This window comes from Bombina bombina, chromosome 1, assembly GCF_027579735.1.
Source record: "Bombina bombina isolate aBomBom1 chromosome 1, aBomBom1.pri, whole genome shotgun sequence".
Lineage (NCBI taxonomy): Eukaryota > Metazoa > Chordata > Amphibia > Anura > Bombinatoridae > Bombina > Bombina bombina.
This window is the reverse complement of record NC_069499.1, coordinates 1,485,908,052-1,485,927,253: the sequence shown is the minus strand read 5'-3', so window position 1 is coordinate 1,485,927,253 and position 19,202 is coordinate 1,485,908,052. Positions and strand designations below refer to the sequence as shown.

At 39.0% G+C, this 19,202-nt stretch overlaps 1 protein-coding gene across 2 annotated transcripts in view; it reads right to left on the bottom strand.

Annotated features, from left to right (window-relative positions):
* The window catches only part of ABCA5 (ATP binding cassette subfamily A member 5), a 477,891-nt gene that overhangs the window by 358,194 nt on the left and 100,495 nt on the right, over window positions 1–19,202 (bottom strand). For both annotated transcript variants that reach the window (XM_053707235.1, XM_053707226.1), the window contains exon 6: window positions 10,478–10,707. In XM_053707235.1, coding sequence (XP_053563210.1) covers window positions 10,478–10,707 — 230 coding nt within the window. The remainder of the gene's footprint in view (window positions 1–10,477; window positions 10,708–19,202) is intronic.

The following is a 19,202-nucleotide window of genomic DNA, read 5'->3' as shown; positions in this document are numbered from 1 at the left end:
CCAGGATTGTTCTGGTACCAAAACAGGGGAAGGATTTGAAATGTATTGAGTCTTATAGACCCATTTCCTTGTTGAATGTGGACTACAAGATATTAACACACATTCTAGCGAATAGACTGCAGATAGCCATGGGCCCACTTGTGCACCCAGACCAAACTGGATTCATGAAAGGTAGGACGTTGGTAAAAAATATTAGAAAATTAGAACTTGCAATAAATTACTGTGACATAGTTAAGAAAGAGGGATCATTTCTTGCTAAGGATGCTGCTATTATATCTATTGATACACAGAAGGCTTTTGATTCTCTGATCTGGGATCATATGTTTACTGCTATGGGAAACTTTGGGATTAAGGGTAATTTTGTGAATATTATCACATTATTATACAATACACCCCAGGCTGCTCTAGTTATTAAATCTATTCTCTCGGATAAATTCAATTTACAGCGAGGGACAAGGCAGGGATGTCCTATCTCACCCTTGCTATTTAATTTATCATTGGAACCCTTAGCTATTTATTTTAGAGAATATCTAGAAGGAATAGATATAGGACAATCTAGGATACAACAAGCAATCTACGCTGATGATGTGCTTATTTTTACACAAAATCTGGGAAATAACTTACCATTAATTGTTGATGCTTTGGACAGATATCAGACCTTTACAGGTTTTGGAATAAATAAGAGTAAATCGGAAATAATGTGGCTGATTAAAAATAAAGATTTTCCTTTAACCCCCGTTATGGAAGCAAAAGAATATATCTCATATTTGGGTTTGAAATTCTCATGCGACCCAGGGAAGTGGTATAGTCTAAACTTTCTCCCACTTATTATATCACTTAAAGAAGACATAGATAGATGGATGAACTTGCCCTTGTCCCTATCTGGTAGGATTCAGTTAATAAAAATGATCTCACTACCCAAATTTCTCTATGTATTTCAGGCTATGCCTCTTCTTTTAGCAAAGAGGGATAGCTTAATAATCAATAAACACATTAGGCAATTTATTTGGAAGAACAGCAGATCTAGGATAGCCATAAGGCGCATGTCAGCTGGGAGGAAGGGAATGGGAATGGCCGTCCCGGACTTCGAAGCTTACAATTTAGCAGCTAATATGAAGTATGTGGTAGACTGGTTCTTAGAGACAGATCACTTCTCGATATATAACATAGAGGAAGGGCTAGTCGCACCATTTTCTCTGAAAGCCTTGGTTCATATGTTGCCAACTGAAATTCCTAAATGGATCAAAAAATTAAAAATTATTGAACAACCGATACGGGCTTGGCGTAAGTTCTGTGCGAGAACGGGTTCCAACTTTAGGGTCTCTCCATACCTAACGATTAGAGGGAACCCAGAGTTTTCGGAGGGATATGATTCTTCAAGATTTGGGAAGTGGACTAATGCTGGGGTCAAATATATGATTCAAATAATTAATATATCGGAGAATAGAGTGTAAACTAGAATTCGGTATTACCAACTCCCAATATTTCGCTTTTTTGCAACTTCGGCATTATGCTGAACAAATTCTGAAGACGCCAGGTTTGGAGTGGAATAATAAAGCCTTAAAACAAATTCTTTGCTTATTTAGTCTAGGGAAACTCTCAATCTCATCCATATATGGGGCTTTATTAGTTAATCAAGATACGAGTAATATTAGATATCTAACCTTAAGATGGAGGGAGTGTTTGGTTATTTCTATAGAGCCAGAGCTTCTGATTAGTTCGGTTAAAAGAGTAGCGAAGGCTATGACAGGGGAATATTTTAGAGAACAAAAAATTAAAATCTTATATCAGGTGTATATTACCCCGAAGTCTCTCTCGCCATGGGTAAAAGGAAGAGATAGCTTGTGTTGTATCAGATGTAAATTAGTCCTAGCTGATATATACCATATGTTTTGGTTTTGCCCGGTGATTCAGAGGTTTTGGGGTAAAATTTCATTTTGGTTAACAAAACTTCTTCAACGACATACCCATATTACTTGCCAGAATGTTTTCTTTCTAACAACGTATGAGGAAATTGGGTGGAACCCTTTATTAATAAATACGGTTATTCTTATAGGTAGGAAAATAATCTTGAAAAACTGGCGATCTCACAAGGAGCCCAAATTTGCAGAATTTAAGAAAGGTATACATTATCAGCTATTTCTAGAGCAGATTAAAACCCAAATTGATATGGAAATAAGCATAGAGGCCTTTTTTGCTAAATGGGAAATCTATATTAAGTCGCTGGATATAAGCACTAGGAAGTTGGTTATTTCACCTTTTAGAGATTCAGTGTATATTTTAGAGTCTAACCTAAGGGGAGAGTGGATATGCCCCTAGGCCGACTGTTGGGGGGGGGGGGGGGGCAGGGAGAGAGATTTGTGATGTATTTTTTTTTTTTTTTTTTTTTTTTTTTTTTTTTTTTAGTGTTCTTTTGTATGGGATTTGTATGTTTGTGGTTTAAACTGCTAGAAATTCCAGTATTGTGCATAAGTCTTTTTTCAGCAACAAGTATGTAGCCACACGGGTTGAACTGGTAATTGTGTTAGAGTTTGAAGATTTGGCCCTGTGTGGCGCAAAAGATAAAGCGTCTGTGCTTTTTGCTTGGTTTTTGCTTTCTGTTTTGTAACATTGTACACTGCTGGTGTGAAAATAAAGAAATTAAAAAAAAAAAAAGCGTAATCAAATTGTGTAAAATCACTGTTACATCAAAATTTAAATGTATTACAATACAAACGAGAAAGTTCAAAGCTTAAATGCAATAATACTGAAAGGACCCGATCTGAAATGTATATTAATATAATATACAATGCACACAGTGTAACAAATATTCATGCAATATTGCACTGAGCTTGTTTCTGCACATAAATGAGCGCATAAATGAGAGAGATCTGTCAGTGCTGGAGAGTTTCACCCTTTTTCTTTTGAAAATTCAGTGAGTTCAGCCTTTGTGAAGTTTGAACTACTATTTCTCTCCAAGCTAGAGAATCTTTGAATATCAGGGCCTAAGGGCCAGATTACAAGTGTCGCATTATTTTTTCCACTCGAGCACTAACTAATTAGAGCACTAATTATTTATTTATTAAAGCACAGAATTTTTAAACTACTCACTATGGAATGCTAAGGCCTACATTACTATTTGAGAGCAAATATTAATGGGCACTGCATAACTTTATGCTGGGCCTCATGCAAACAATAATGCATAATCGAGTATTAAAAGATGTTAGTTAACAATGCATTTTAACCAAAGGATTTTAACTTACTCAATACATAAATAACATGCCCTATCCTTTCAATGGAAAGCACTTGTAGAGAGCTCATTGCACTCACAGGTTATTCTCACCCCTATCTGGTCAAGTTGCTGTCAACTCGACCAGATATCAGGCATATTTGTTAAAGTGAATGTCAATTTTGATGCTAAAGTGCCCGTTTTTTAAAAATTCGATTAAAAACAGGGGCACTTTAATTTATCAAAATTTACATTTCACTCCTGTTGAGAAAAAATAAATTACCTTTTAATCTTCACAGCAGCTCCAGCTTCCTCCACCCGTCGCAAAGCCTCTTCCTGGGTCTAAAATGAGGAATCCAGCTTCCTCCAATCACGGCGTTGAATCAGACACTGATTCCCCCGGGGGGGAAGCCGTGATTGGAGGATGACCTATCCATCATTTCTGACGTCAGAAATGGCTTGCAACGACAGGAGGAAGCTGGAGCTGCTGTGAAAATTAAAAGGTAAGTTTTTTTTCACAACAGGAGTGAAATGTAAATTTTGATGAATTAAAGTGCCCCTGTTTTTAATAGAATTTTTTAAAACTGGGCACTTTAGCATCAAAATTGACATTCACTTTAAAGTCTTATACGGATGTTAAAGTACTTAAAGGGACATGATACCCACATGTTGAAGTACTTGAAAGTGATTCAGCAAAGCTGTAAAAAGCTGACTAGAAAATATAACCTGAACATTTCTGTGCAAAAAAAGAAATTGACCTTAAAATTTCCTAAGTATTCACACCCCACTGTAAAGAGACTTTAGTCCCAGAACTTTCAAGGAAGTGTGCCTCTGGCTTATGCAGGCACAGTCATGTTATTTTCCTATTCAATTTAAGGAAGTTTACTGTGAAATCTTAGAAGATTTAAGTGAAATCTCATGAGATCAGAGCAAAGCAGTGCAAGAATTCAGCACTGCTGATGTTGATTGGCTATTGTGGGGGGGTGAAGAAATTTTGAGGTCAAATATCTTCCCTTTTTACATAGAGATTTTCAGGTGATTTTTTCATGTAATCTTTTTACAGTTATGCTGCATCAATTTCAAGTGATTTAGCATATTACTATTATGTCCCTTTAAAGAGGAATTCTCACTAATTTTCTTTTTTCTTTCTCTCTGCAAGATCATACAACTGTTGCTAATCACTCATTAGTGACAAGTCCTAGACATAAGGAGTAAATATTTTTACCATTCTGATTCTACTATGACACTGAGGAATCTCTCCGTATAATTCCATTCTCACCACTGCCCTTGACAACATAGCCCCTCCTTTCATAGCTCACACCTGACGGAAGCACCCACAACCACGGCACATACATCTGACATAATACTTGCAAAAATGCACCCGTGCTACCGAACAACACTGGACGAAATCTCGTTCCTCTGCTGACTTCTTGCATTACAAATTTATTCTGCAATCATACTCCTCTGCCATCAATCTCTCTAAGCAAAACTACTTTGCCACTATCATTGTATCTACGTCTTATAATCCTAAGCGTTCCCACTGCAATCCATCATGAATGTCTCTGACAGGCTCATTTTCCTTAACGGGACACTGAACCCAAATTTTTTCTTTCATGATTCAGATAGAGCATGCAATTTTAAGCAACTTTGTAATTTACTCCTATTATCAAATTTTCTTCATTCTCTTGGTATTTTTATTTGAAAAGCAAGAATGTAAGTTTAGATGCCGGCCCATTTTTGGTGAACAACCTGGGTTATTCTTGCCGATTGGTGGATTAATTTAACCAAACAATAAACAAGTACTATCCAGCGTTCTGAACCAAAAAATAGCTTAGATGCCTTCTTTTTCAAATAAAGATAGCAAGAGAACGAAGAAAAATTAATAATAGGAGTAAATTTCTAGGATTTTATCAGCCAATCGGAATTAGGTTGAATCAGCCAATCAGATTCAAGTTCAATCCGATTGGCTGAAACTGCGGGCGGCGGGGGTTCCCTCGCTTGCGCCGCAAACTTCGATCTTTATCGGATCGCGCCCAAGATGTCTCTACTTATGTTTCCCTCTCCCTCAAATTCCTCATGTACATCCTTAAGAATGTAAGCTCACAAGTCTACCTGTCCTGTTAATCATTTTATGTAAAGATGGTTTACAGCTTACAGTGACTCAAGGGGTCTAACCCTTATGATTGAGGTAAATGTCTTCAGATTATTGTACTTCATAACTGTATACTTAGAGGTCTATTTATCAAATGTCTGTCGGACCTGATACGACAGTGCGGATCAGGTCCGACAGACATTGCTGAATGCGGAGAGCAATATGCTCTCCGTATTCAGCATTGCACCAGCAGCTCACAAGAGCAAAGCCGCCCCCTGCAGACTCGCGGCCAATCGGCCACCAGCAGCGGGGTGTCAAACAACCCGATCGTACTTGATCGGGTTGAATTGTGGCAATCTCTGTCCGCCTCATCAGAGCAGACGGACAGGGTTATGGAGCAGCGGTCTTTAGACCGCTGCTTCATAACTGCTGTTTCTAGCGAGTCTGAAGACTCGCCAGAAACACGGGCCCTCAAGTCTCTTAATGTGCCTCTTAATGTTAAAGCGCTGCATAATATGTTGGTGCTTTGTAAATAAATGATGATAAAAATAATAATTTAATCCATATTGTATTTTCACACGTATAGCAAAAGACAAGCAAATCGGGGGGGGGTTTATTTATTTTCAGGGGGTCTTTCACATTTTCCTTTTTTTAAATGTAAGCATTTTTTTTCTCTGTAACTTAACTTAAGGGGTCCTATGTCAACCATCAGGCATAAAAAAATAATTATTTAATTGGACCATTATATATACAAACTGCTTTTTTATTGCTTAAAATTGTTCTCGGAAGCAAGTAGGTGGAGAATAATTTCAGCGCGACTAGAAGTGTGTTATATCACATGCTTTTTGAAAGTCACTCCAAGCCAATAAGGCCTAAGAATGAAATATTGCAAGCATATATATTTTCCTGCAATGTTTCACGCATCAGCTAACAAGACCCATATATCAGGCTGGTCTACTTGATTTTGAATAATCGCTTGAATTTTTTAAAGGGATATTAGACACTAAATACAATTCATAAGAATAGTATTGAGATTATTTCCTGCCTCCCTCTAGTCATGGGTGCTGCCATGTTGAAATCTAGCTTTCACTACATTCCAGTGCTGACTTGTTTGCACATGTGCAGTAACTCTCCTTCAGATAGCTGCAGTGTAACCTAGTCTCCATAATGGCAGCACCCGTGATTAGAGGGAGGTGCATGAAATGTATTTCGTGCTTAGTGTCCCTTTAAGCGCATTTTGACAAGCGTTAGCAATCTTGCGTTATATGAATAAGGGCCTATGTCCTACAACACTACCATTACCACTACTATATTAATTAAGTAAAATTACTGTTATAAATTATTTCTATAACTTCTGCTCTGATTTTAAATTTGTCCTATCACAGCTCAATACAACTGATCCTCTTGGTGCTATAGTGGTCACCCCTGTTTCTAAAAGGTATCTACAACCTTTCCCTAATTGCTTAAAATAACTAAAACCATAATTATTCCCAGAAAACACATCACAGCCACAAAAGAGAAAAGAAGGCAAAATGAGAATGCACTGCAAACTTTTTAAATATGTATAATTTAACATTGTGGCCCAGATTACAAGTGGAGCACTATTGATAGCATAGGATGCACTATCAATATCACAATACCAAGCTAAAATTAGCAAACAGTCTGGTATTATATGTCCATGGTAAAACAGAATTACCAAACTTAAACTGCTCCTACTCTTGAGAGCTTTCCAAGACATCACTGATGATATCACACACAGTAAAGTATTTACTTTACTGAAAAGTAATGCTACTAAACTAGAAGCAAATACAAGTTAAATTATAGTGAAAACATTTAAGTTTAATTTGGATTTGCTGTGTGTACTTGACATATGCAGCACAGTTTAAGGAAGTTTTCTATAAAATCTTATGAGATTTCAAGGAAATATCATAAGACCACAGTAAAGCACTGATGATGCTGAATACTGAATACTTAAAGGGACACTGAACCCAAATTTGTTCTTTCGTGATTCAGATAGAGCATGCAATTTTAAACAACTTTCTAATTTACTCCTATTATCATTTTTTCTTTGTTCTCTTGCTTTCTATATTTGAAAAAGAAGGCATCTAAGCTATTTTTTTGGTTCAGACCATGGAAAGCACTTGTTTATTGGTAGGTGAATTTACCCACCAATCAGCAAGAACAACAAAGTGTGTTCACCAAAAATGGGCCGGCATCTAAACTTACATTCTTGCATTTCAAATACAGATACCAAGAGAATGAAACGAATATGATAATAGGAGTAAATTAGAAAGTTGCTTAAAATTGCATGCTCTATCTGAATCACGATAGAAAAAAATGTGGGTTCAGTATCCCTTTAATACTCCCCTGCTGACAGACTCCTGCAATGCAGCTACATTGATAATTTGTTGAAGAAGGGCCCTACAAAACATGTCAGGTGGTGACTGATCAACAGTATTGGACTGGGGACTGTTGAAAAACAAAAGCTAATTTTAATAAAATTACTTAAAAATAATAAAAGTTATAAACTTCAAATTACCAAAGGGCATTAAAACAAATCAAAATCCATCAGCATGCTAGGTTATGTTAGCTGTAGAAGTGGCAACAAATCCCAAATAAAAGTCAAAGGAATCTGAAAAACAGCACTTTTTTGTCTACATTAAATAACTTTTAAAATGTCTTGGCCTATACAATCTAGCAGTTTTGCAGTCACTAGTAATAGCTAAAAAAAGTGCCACATTTAAGCACAATTACATTCTTATTTCAAAGCTATGCAAAATGTAAATTTAAACAGAAACTTTCGGCTAGATTTAGAGTTTCGCGTTAGCCGTCAAAAATTTAGAGTCTTGTAGGTAAGGGTCTAACGCTCACTTTGAACCTTCATTCGGACTTAGGACGTCGGAAGAAGAGGATGGATCCGCGCCGGAGGTCTTCAAGATGGAGCCGCTCATCATCGGATGAAGATAGAAGATGCCGCTTGGATGAAGATGGTTGCCGGTCCGGATCTCCTCTTCTGCCCGGATAGGATGAAGCCTCTTCTGGACTTCTTCTTGCCGCTTGATAGAAGACTTCAGCCGGATGATGGATCTCCAGCCCTCGCTTGGGCTTGGATGAAGAGTTCGGAGCCTGGACGGATCGGTGATACCCGGTGTGGTGAAGATAAGGTAGGAAGATCTTCAGGGGCTTAGTGTTAGGTTTATTTAAGGGGGGTTGGGCTAGATTAGGGGTATGTGGGTTGTAATGTTGGGGGGGGGGTATTGTGTTTATTTTTACAGGCAAAAGAGCTGAATTCTTTGGGGCATGCCCAGCAAAAGGCCCTTTTAAGGGCTGGTAAGGTAAAAGAGCTTTTCTATTTTAATTTTAGAATAGGGTAGGGCATTTTTTTATTTTGGGGGGCTTTGTTATTTTATTAGGGGGCGTAGAGTAGGTGTAATTAGCTTAAAATTGTTGTAATATTTTTATTATGTTTGTAATTAATTTTTTTATTTTTTGTAACTTAGCTTTTTTTATTTTTTGTACTTTAGTTAGTTTATTTAATTGTATTTATTTGTAGGTATTTCATGTAATTAATTTATTGATAGTGTAGTGTTAGATTTAATTGTAGATAATTGTAGGTATTTTATTTAATTAATTTATTGATAGTGTAGTGTTAGGTTTAATTGTAACTTAGGTTAGGATTTATTTTACAGGTAATTTTGTAATTATTTTAACTAGGTATCTATTAAATAGTTCTTAACTATTTAATATCTATTGTACCTGGTTAAAATAAATACAAAGTTACCTGTAAAATAAATATAAATCCTAAAATAGCTACAATATAATTATAATTTATATTGTAGCTATATTAGGGTTTATTTTACAGGTAAGTATTTAGCTTTAAATAGGAATAATTTATTTAATAAGAGTTAATTTATTTCGTTAGATTTAAATTATATTTAACTTAGGGGGTGTTAGTGTTAGGGTTAGACTTAGCTTTAGGGGTTAATACATTTATTAGAGTAGGGGTGAGGTCCGGTCGGCAGATTAGGGGTTAATACTTGAAGTTAGGTGTCAGCGATGTTAGGGAGGGCAGATTAGGGGTTAATACTATTTATTATAGGGTTAGTGAGGCGGATTAGGGGTTAATACATTTATTATAGTAGCGGTGAGGTCCGGTCGGCAGATTAGGGGTTAATTATTGTAGGTAGCTGGCGGCGACGTTGCGGGGGGCAGATTAGGGGTTAATAAATATAATATAGGGGTCGGCGGTGTTAGGGGCAGCAGATTAGGGGTACATAGGGATAATGTAGGTTGCGGCGGTGTACGGAGCGGCAGATTAGGGGTTAAAAAAAATATGCAGGGGTCAGCGATAGCGGGGGCGGCAGATTAGGGGTTAATAAGTGTAAGGTTAGGGGTGTTTAGACTCGGGGTACATGTTAGAGTGCTAGGTGCAGACTTAGAAACTGTTTCCCCATAGGAAACAATGGGGCTGCGTTAGGAGCTGAACCCTGCTTTTTTGCAGGTGTTAGGTTTTTTTTCAGCTCAAACTGCCCCATTGTTTTCTATGGGGGAATCGTGCACGAGCACGTTTTTGAAGCTGGCCGCGTCCGTAAGCACCCCTGGTATTGAGAGTTGCAATGGCGGTAAATATGCTATACGCTCCCTTTTTGGAGCCTAACGCAGCCCTTCTGTGAACTCTAAATACCAGCGGTATTTAAAATGTGCGGGGGGGGAAAAGCCAGCGTTAGCTACGCGGGTCGTTACCGACAAAACTCTAAATCTAGCCGTTTGTTCAAACTTAAACTATAGCTGGGTATATATTTGTATTTATTTGTTTATTTATATATATATATATATACATACATATTTATTTATTTTTTAATAAAAATAAAAATGTCTTCTAAGTGAAGAACAATGCTGTTTAAAGTATTTCTTAAAGGGACAGTGTACACCAATTTTCAGCATGTAATAGACACTACTATAAAGAATAATATGCACAGATACTGATATAAAAATTCAGTTTTAAAAACTGTAATTTGTAATTAGAGGTCAAGAATAGGGTCTATCAGCTTCTCCCCATAATCCTATCATATATAAATAGTTATTGCAGTTCATTCAGTCCTATGATCAGTGTTACTAGTTTTATTATACTGTTTATAAATTATAAAAAACAGAAGTAAAATCATGCAATTCTTTACCAGAAAGCTGTGTCGTGCAACCCCAATGTCTTCATAAACTCTTTCAACCTCTTTTCCTTTTCAGCCACAACATGAACTGCTACAGAGTACCCAAATGGTGAAAAGGCCATTACCAGGAATACTGCCATGAGAGCATACTGAAAAGTGTATACTTCCACCGCGGCTTGTTCCTTCATCATTACCACTGGAGTCTCCTTCAGCTCATCCCAAACAGAATAATTTGTTTTCAGCTGAAAATAGATAAGTTCATTTGTTTATTTTCATAGTTTTATATTTATATGAGGTGCTATGTCAATAACAATTTGCCAGTAACATTTTATTCATGTTCAGTTACAGATAACAGGTTTACAGAATGTTGTATATATTTATAACCACTTCAATTAAAAAGAACCATAAACATTATTTAGAAATGTAAACCTGAAAGTGATTTAGAATATCGCCCATAGAAGTCAATGGAGAAGTTTAAAAAAACAAACCAACACCCCATTCTCGAGCAAACACCATGACATAAATACAAAGAACATATTCTGTTATGTACAGAACATTGGAATGTAAAATATTTACGGTAAATATATAGTTAAAACCTTTATTAAATATGATTATTGCATAAATATGTTTTTTACAAGTTTTCATCTAACGGCAAATGGCTCTAATGCACTTATATACAGTATATGGCCTCTATCAAAGTATGGCGGACCTGATCCGACAGTGCAGATCAGGTCCGCCAGACCTCGCTGAATACAGAGAGCAATACGCTCTCCGTATTCAGCATTGCACCAGCAGCTCACAAGAGCTGCTGGTGCAACGCTGCCCCCTGCAGACTCGCGGGCCAATGGGCCGCCAGCAGGAGGGTGTCAATCAACCCAATCATACTCGATCAGGTTGAATTGTTGCGATTCCTGTCCGCCTGCTCAGAGCAGGTGGACAGGGTTATGGAGCAGCTGTCTTTGTGACCGCTGCTTCATAACTGCTGTTTCTGGCGAGTCTGAAGACTCGCCAGAAACACGGGCCGTCAAGCTCCTTTCGGAGCTTGAAAGATAGGCCTCTATGTCTATATATGTGAACTTATATATTGATGTGTTTATATGTGTATATATGTTTGTAAATACATATATACACATTTAAATATATAAATAAATATTTACACACACACACATATATATCCATATATATATATATATATATACACACATACATATCCATCTTTAGACATGTATATGTATCTATCTCTATGTTAAAGCCCTTCGGCGGCTTTTTCTTCGCCTCTAACACCTGAGGGGCTCGATCACATATGCAGCGTCGCCCGCAAAAGCCGGCGACGACAGATTTTATGCGATTTTGGTATTACATATACGGAGTAGCATACAAGTTACGCGCATATATTTCACCCTTCGGACGTATTTTTTTTTATCCGTAGACTAACATAGAACAGACGCGCAATTTGGTATCCAATATACAGCGTAAGGACTTACGCGTGCAGAATTCAGAAAATCTACTCCATTCTCATCTCGCCACAAATTGGAGGCGCAGCAACCCTTGCACTGACTAAAAAAACAACGTAACTCCCTGGAAGCCTTAACAAACACATACATTTAAGCAGCATCTCAAGGTTAAAGGGACAGTATACTATGATATTGTTTTTTAAGGTTTATTTGTGTATTTGAAATAGTTTGAAGCCACAACATAATCAAATGGATTGAGCTTGTAGGTATTTATCACATTGTGGACATATACTTGCTTATTTACTTTATATTTGTTCTTAAAACAATCAACAATACTTGGATGAGAGAACAATGGGAAATCATAATTGTATTACCTTCATCTCTTTATATATGGGTTTATATATGAATTTTGAATAGCATAATTATGTGTCGCAATGTTATATGAAATCGCGGTTCATTTTTACGAGTGTTAGCCTAATTTGCATAAAACTACTCTATATTGACACTTTCCGTGGACAAAATACTGGCGTAAGTTACTTGCGACGACTAAAATGTGTATTTGCGCACATTTCAGAAGATCGCCAGTTTGTCCTACTTACACCAGTTTAGCATCTGACGGCGCAGTATATGTAATACCCCGATGTGCGAGGTGAAATTACGGGCGGCGCGGGTTCCCTCGCTTGCGCCGAAACCTGCGCCGTATATGTGATTGCCCCCGAGATCTCATATCTTTGAGCACTTGTGCAATATTTTTTTATTAATTATTTTTATTAGGCAGTGTTAATGAGTGTAAGTGTACTTCATAATGTATTTTTGAAGTGTTTTGTGCAACTTTTTAATTTAGCCAAACAGTTAAAGTGATGGTAAATCCTAGCGATTTTGAAACGCTAGGATTTACCAGTGGAACAAATAAAGGGGACTTTCAGTCATGAAGTATAAAATAATTCATGCTGAAAGTTCATTTTTTGTTTGAAGCATTCGCCACACTGAGCTTCTCTGGCAGCCCACAGCAGAACACTATTTTACTGTGAGGTGACGTTTCCACCTCTGATTCAATAGCCGTGCAGGCTATCCGGCTTGGTGCCAGTTGGCCCGCACGGCTATTGTTCCTCTAAAAGTGTATTCATCATGTACTGAGTGCACATTAAGGGGTGTAATATTTGTATGGAGGAGAGAGAACAAATATTCCCCATTAATACACAAATTAACATATTCTTTGGTTGTATTATGACATCTAATTTTGTATAGCAAACACATGTATAAGTTCTTTTTCTAAAAGTTTTCAAATGCAGGGTGTAGCTTTCTTCCCAATAAATTTACAGGTAGAAAACCCTTTATCCAAACTGCTTGGGAACGGAAAAGGTTTGAATTTCGAAATAGTTTGGATTTTGGAATATTTGCATCTTTCAAATGGGACAGTTTGGAGAGGGGTTGGAACCAAGTGTAGGCAACAATATCGTATGTCATTTAGGCAATATTTAAATGTCATAATACAGCTTATACCTGTAAGCAAAAGGTAGATATATATAATTTTGAATACTTATGTATATATAGTACCCTCAGAAAGATAGTACCGTAATTAGAAATATAATATTTGTTATTTTAAACAAATATGTGCTATTATTTGCAAAAAGACACAGGCAGGGAAAAATAGTAATTTTTAATCATTTTATTTTTGAAAAAATATTAATTAAAAAAATTGGATTTGGGGCGTGGCTAGGCAGCGGCCATGAAAGGTCACAATATCTGTTGCTCCTAAAGAGATCTGCTCAATCCGCCGATTTTCGCAGTGAATCTGCAATATCTGATAACATCCATTTCATCTTTGGCTAGATGGAGGAAAGTAGCATTGATCTATACTAAATTTTCAGAGCTTATGACCTATAGGATCCAGATCTGACCCGTTGAGTTCTTTGGCGGCGGCCTTACTGCAGGATCTCAACACCCCCCCCCCCCCACCCCCCGTAAGCTGGGGTATAGCAGTCTCCAGTTGACTGCCTACTATACTAAGAAGGGAACCATCTTTCAGGATAATTAATCTACATGTAGGTGTGTTTGAAAGGGAGCTGCACAAGTATTGTTTAAAAAGGAGAAAAAAAGATGAAGGCCATAAACAAGTGGGAAAACATAATTTATGCTTACCTGATAAATTTATTTCTCTTGTGGTGTATCCAGTCCACGGATCATCCATTACTTGTGGGATATTCTCCTTCCCAACAGGAAGTTGCAAGAGGATCACCCACAGCAGAGTTGCTATATAGCTCCTCCCCTAACTGCCATATCCCGTCATTCGACCGAAGACAAGCAGAGAAAGGAGAAACCATAGGGTGCAGTGGTGACTGAAGTTTAAAATTAAAAAATACCTGCCTTAAAATGACAGGGCGGGCTGTGGACTGGATACACCACAAGAGAAATAAATTTATCAGGTAAGCATAAATTATGTTTTCTCTTGTAAGGTGTATCCAGTCCACGGATCATCCATTACTTGTGGGATACCAATACCAAAGCTAAAGTACACGGATGAAGGGAGGGACAAGGCAGGTACTTAAACGGAAGGTACCACTGCCTGTAAAACCTTTCTCCCAAAAATAGCCTCCGAAGAAGCAAAAGTATCAAATTTATAGAATTTTGAAAAAGTATGAAGCAAAGACCAAGTTGCCACCTTGCAAATCTGTTCAACAGAAGCCTCATTTTTAAAGGCCCATGTGGAAGCCACAGCTCTAGTAGAATGAGCTGTAATCCTTTCAGGAGGCTGCTGGCCAGCAGTCTCATAAGCTAAGCGGATTATACTTCTTAGCCAAAACGAAAGAGAGGTTGCCGAAGCCCTTTGGCCTCTCCTCTGTCCAGAGTAGACAACAAAGCAGATGTTTGACAAAAATCCTTAGTAGCTTGTAAATAATACTTTAAAGCACGAACCACGTCAAGATTGTGTAATAGACGTTCCTTCATTGAAGAAGGATTAGGACACAATGATGGAACAACAATCTCCTGATTGATATTCTTATTAGATACCACCTTAGGCAAAAACCCAGGTTTGGTACGCAGAACTACCTTATCTGCATGGAAGATCAGATAAGGAGAATCACATGGTAAGGCAGATAACTCGGAAACTCTACGAGCCGAGGAAATAGCTACCAAAAAAAGAACTTTCCAAGATAAAAGTTTGATATCTATGGAATGAAGAGGTTCAAACGGAACCCCCTGAAGAACTTTAAGAACCAAATTTAAGCTCCAAGGTGGAGCAACAGGTTTAAACACAGGCTTGATTCTAACTAAAGCCTGACAAAATGCCTGAACGTCTGGAACATCCGCCAGACGCTTGTGCAAAAGAATAGACAGCGCAGAAATCTGTCCATTTAAGGAACTAGCTGACAATCCTTTCTCCAATCCTTCTTGGAGAAAAGATATCCTGGGAATCCTGACCTTACTCCATGAGTAGCCCTTGGATTCACACCAATAAAGATATTTACGCCATATCTTATGATAGATTTTCCTGGTGACAGGCTTTCGTGCCTGAATTAAGGTATCAATGACTGACTTGGAGAAACCACGCTTTGATAAAATCAAGCGTTCAATCTCCAGGCAGTCAGCCTCAGAGAAATTAGATTTGGATGGTTGAAAGGACCTTGAAGTAGAAGGTCCTGTCTCAGCGGCAGAGTCCATGGTGGAAAGGATGACATGTCCACCAGATCTGCATACCAAGTCCTGCGTGGCCACGCAGGCGCTATCAAGATCACCGATGCTCTCTCCTGCTTGATTTTGGCAATCAGACGAGGGAGCAGAGGAAACGGTGGAAACACATAAGCCAGGTTGAAGGACCAAGGCGCTGCTAGAGCATCTATCAGCGTTGCCTTGGGGTCTCTGGACCTGGATCCGTATCAAGGAAGCTTGGCGTTCTGGCGAGACGCCATGAGATCCAGTTCTGGTTTGCCCCAACGATGAATCAATTGTGCAAACACCTCCGGATGGAGTTCCCACTCCCCCGGATGAAAAGTCTGTCGACTTAGAAAATCCGCCTCCCAGTTCTCTACACCTGGGATATGGATAGCTGATAGGTGGCAAGAGTGAATCTCTGCCCTGCGAATTATCTTTGAGACTTCTAACATCGCTAGGGAACTCCTTGTTCCCCCTTGATGGTTGATGTAAGCCACAGTCGTGATGTTGTCCGACTGAAATCTGATGAACCTCATTGTCGCTAGCTGAGGCCAAGCCTGAAGAGCATTGAATATCGCTCTTAGTTCCAGAATGTTTATTGGAAGGAGTGTCTCCTCCTGAGTCCACGATCCCTGAGCCTTCAGGGAGTTCCAGACTGCCCCCCAGCCTAGAAGGCTGGCATCTGTCGTTACAATTGTCCAATCTGGCCTGCGAAAGGTCATTCCCTTGGACAGATGGACCCGAGATAGCCACCAGAGAAGAGAATCCCTGGTCTCTTGATCCAGATTTAGTAGAGGGGACAAATCTGTGTAATCCCCATTCCACTGACTGAGCATGCATAGTTGCAGCAGTCTGAGATGTAGACGTGCAAATGGCACTATGTCCATTGCCGCTACCATTAAGCCGATTACTTCCATACACTGAGCCACCGAAGGGCGAGAAGTGGAATAAAGAACACGGCAGGAATTTAGAAGTTTTGATAACCTGGACTCTGTCAGGTAAATCCTCATTTCTACAGAATCTATTAGAGTTCCCAGAAAGGAGACTCTTGTGAGAGGGGATAGAGAACTCTTTTCCTTGTTCACCTTCCACCCATGCAACCTCAGAAATGCCAGAACTATGTCCGTATGAGACTTGGCAATTTGGAAATTTGACGCCTGTATCAGAATGTCGTCTAAATAAGGGGCCACTGTTATGCCCCGCGGTCTTAGGACCACCAGAAGTGACCCCAGAAACCTTTGTAAAGATTCTTGGGGCTGTAGGTAACCCAAAGGGAAGAGCTACAAACTGGTAATGCCTGTTCAGGAAGGTAAACCTGAGAAACCGATGATGATCTTTGTGTATCGGAATGTGAAGATAAGCATCCTTTAAATCCACTGTAGTCATGTATTGACCCTCCTGGATCATAGGTAGGATGGTACGAATAGTCTCCATCTTGAATGATGGAACTCTGAGGAATTTGTTTAAAATCTTGAGATCTAAAATTGGTCTGAAGGTTCCCTCTTTTTTGGGAACCACAAGCAGATTTGAGTAAAATCCCTGTCCTTGTTCCTCCTGTGGAACTGGATGGATCACTCCCATAACTAGGAGGTCTTGAACACAGTGTAAGAATGCCTCTCTCTTTATCTGGTTTGCAGATAATTGTGAAAGGTGAAATCTCCCTTTTGGAGGAGAAGCTTTGAAGTCCAGAAGATAACCCTGGGATACAATTTCCAACGCCCAGGGATCCTGGACATCTCTTGCCCAAGCCTGGGCGAAGAACGAAAGTCTGCCCCCTACTAGATCCGTTACCGGGTAGGGGACTAATACTTCATGCTGTCATAGGGGCAGCAGCAGGCTTTTTGGCCTGCTTACCTTTGTTCCAGGTCTGGTTAGGTCTCCAGACCGACTTGGACTGGGCAAAATTTCCCTCTTGTTTTGCATTAGAGGAAGTTGATGCCGTACTCGCCTTGAAGTTTCGAAAGGCACGAAAATTAGTCTGTTTGGCCCTTGATTTGGACCTATCCTGAGGAAGGGCATGACCTTTTCCTCCAGTGATATCAGAAATGATCTCCTTCAAACCAGGCCCGAATAGGGTTTGCCCCTTGAAGGGAATGTTAAGCAGCTTAGACTTGGAAGTAACGCCAGCTGACCATGATTTAAGCCATAGCGCCCAGAATTTTTAGCCGTTAGTTTAGTCAAATGAACAATGGCATCAGAAACAAAAGAATTGGCTAGCTTAAGTGCTCTAAGCTTGTCAAGTATGTCATCCAATGGGGTCTCTACATGTAAAGCCTCTTCCAGAGACTCAAACCAAAAAGCTGCAGCAGCAGTGACTGGGGCAATGCGTGCAAGGGGCTGTAGAATAAAACCTTGTTGAATAAACATTTTCTTAAGGTAACCCTCTAACTTTTTATCCATTGGATCTGAGAAAGCACAACTGTCCTCGACAGGGATAGTAGTACGCTTAGCTAGGATAGAAACTGCTCCCTCCACCTTAGGGACCGTCTGCCATAAGTCCCGTGTGGTGGCATCTATTGGAAACATTTTCTTAAAAATAGGAGAGGGAGAGAACGGCACACCTGGTCTATCCCATTCCTTAGTAATAATTTCTGTAAACCTTTTAGGTATTGGAAAAACATCAGTGCACACCGGCACTGCATAGTATTTGTCCAATCTACACAATTTTTCTGGCACTGCAATTGTATCACAGTCATTCAGAGCAGCTAAAACCTCCCTGAGCAATACGCGGAGGTGTTCAAGCTTAAATTTAAATGTAGACATATCAGAATCAGGTTGAATCTTTTTCCCTGAGTCAGAAACATCACCCACAGAAAGAAGCTCTCCTTCCTCAGCTTCTGTATATTGTGAGGGAGTATCAGACATAGCTCTTAAAGCGGCAGTATGCTCTGTATTTCTTCTAACTCCAGAGCTGTCTCGCTTTCCTCTAAACCCAGGTAGTCTGGATAATACCGCTGACAGGGTATTATCCATGACCACCGCCATGTCTTGTAAAGTAAACGCTATGGGCGCACTAGATGTACTTGGCGCCATTAGAGCGTGAGTCCCTTGAGCGGGAGTCAAAGGGTCTGACACGTGGGGCGAGTTAGTCGGCATAACTTCCCCCTCGTCAGATTCCTCTGGTGATAAATTTTTTAAAGACAGAATATGATCTTTATTACTTAAAGTGAAATCAGTACATTTGGTACACATTCTAAGAGGGGGTTCCACCATGGCTTCTAAACATAATGAACAAGGAGTTTCCTCTTTGTCAGACATGTTTAAACAGACTAGCAATGAGACCAGCAAGTTTGGAAAACACTTTAACTCAAGTTAACAAGCAAAAAATAAAAACGGTACTGTGCCTTTAAGAGAAACAAATTTTGTCAGAATTTGAAAAACAGTGAAAAAAAGCAATAAATCAAACGAAATTTTTACAGTGTGTATAATAAGCTAACAGAGCATTGCACCCACTTGCAAATGGATGATTAACCCCTTAGTTCAAAAAACGGATCAAAAAAACGATATAGACGTTTTTTAACAGTCACACCAAACTGCCACAGCCTTGCTGTGGGCCTACCTTCCCCAACAAACGATTTTGGAAAGCCTAAGAGCCCTTAAGAGAGGTCCTATAGCATTCAGGGGACTCC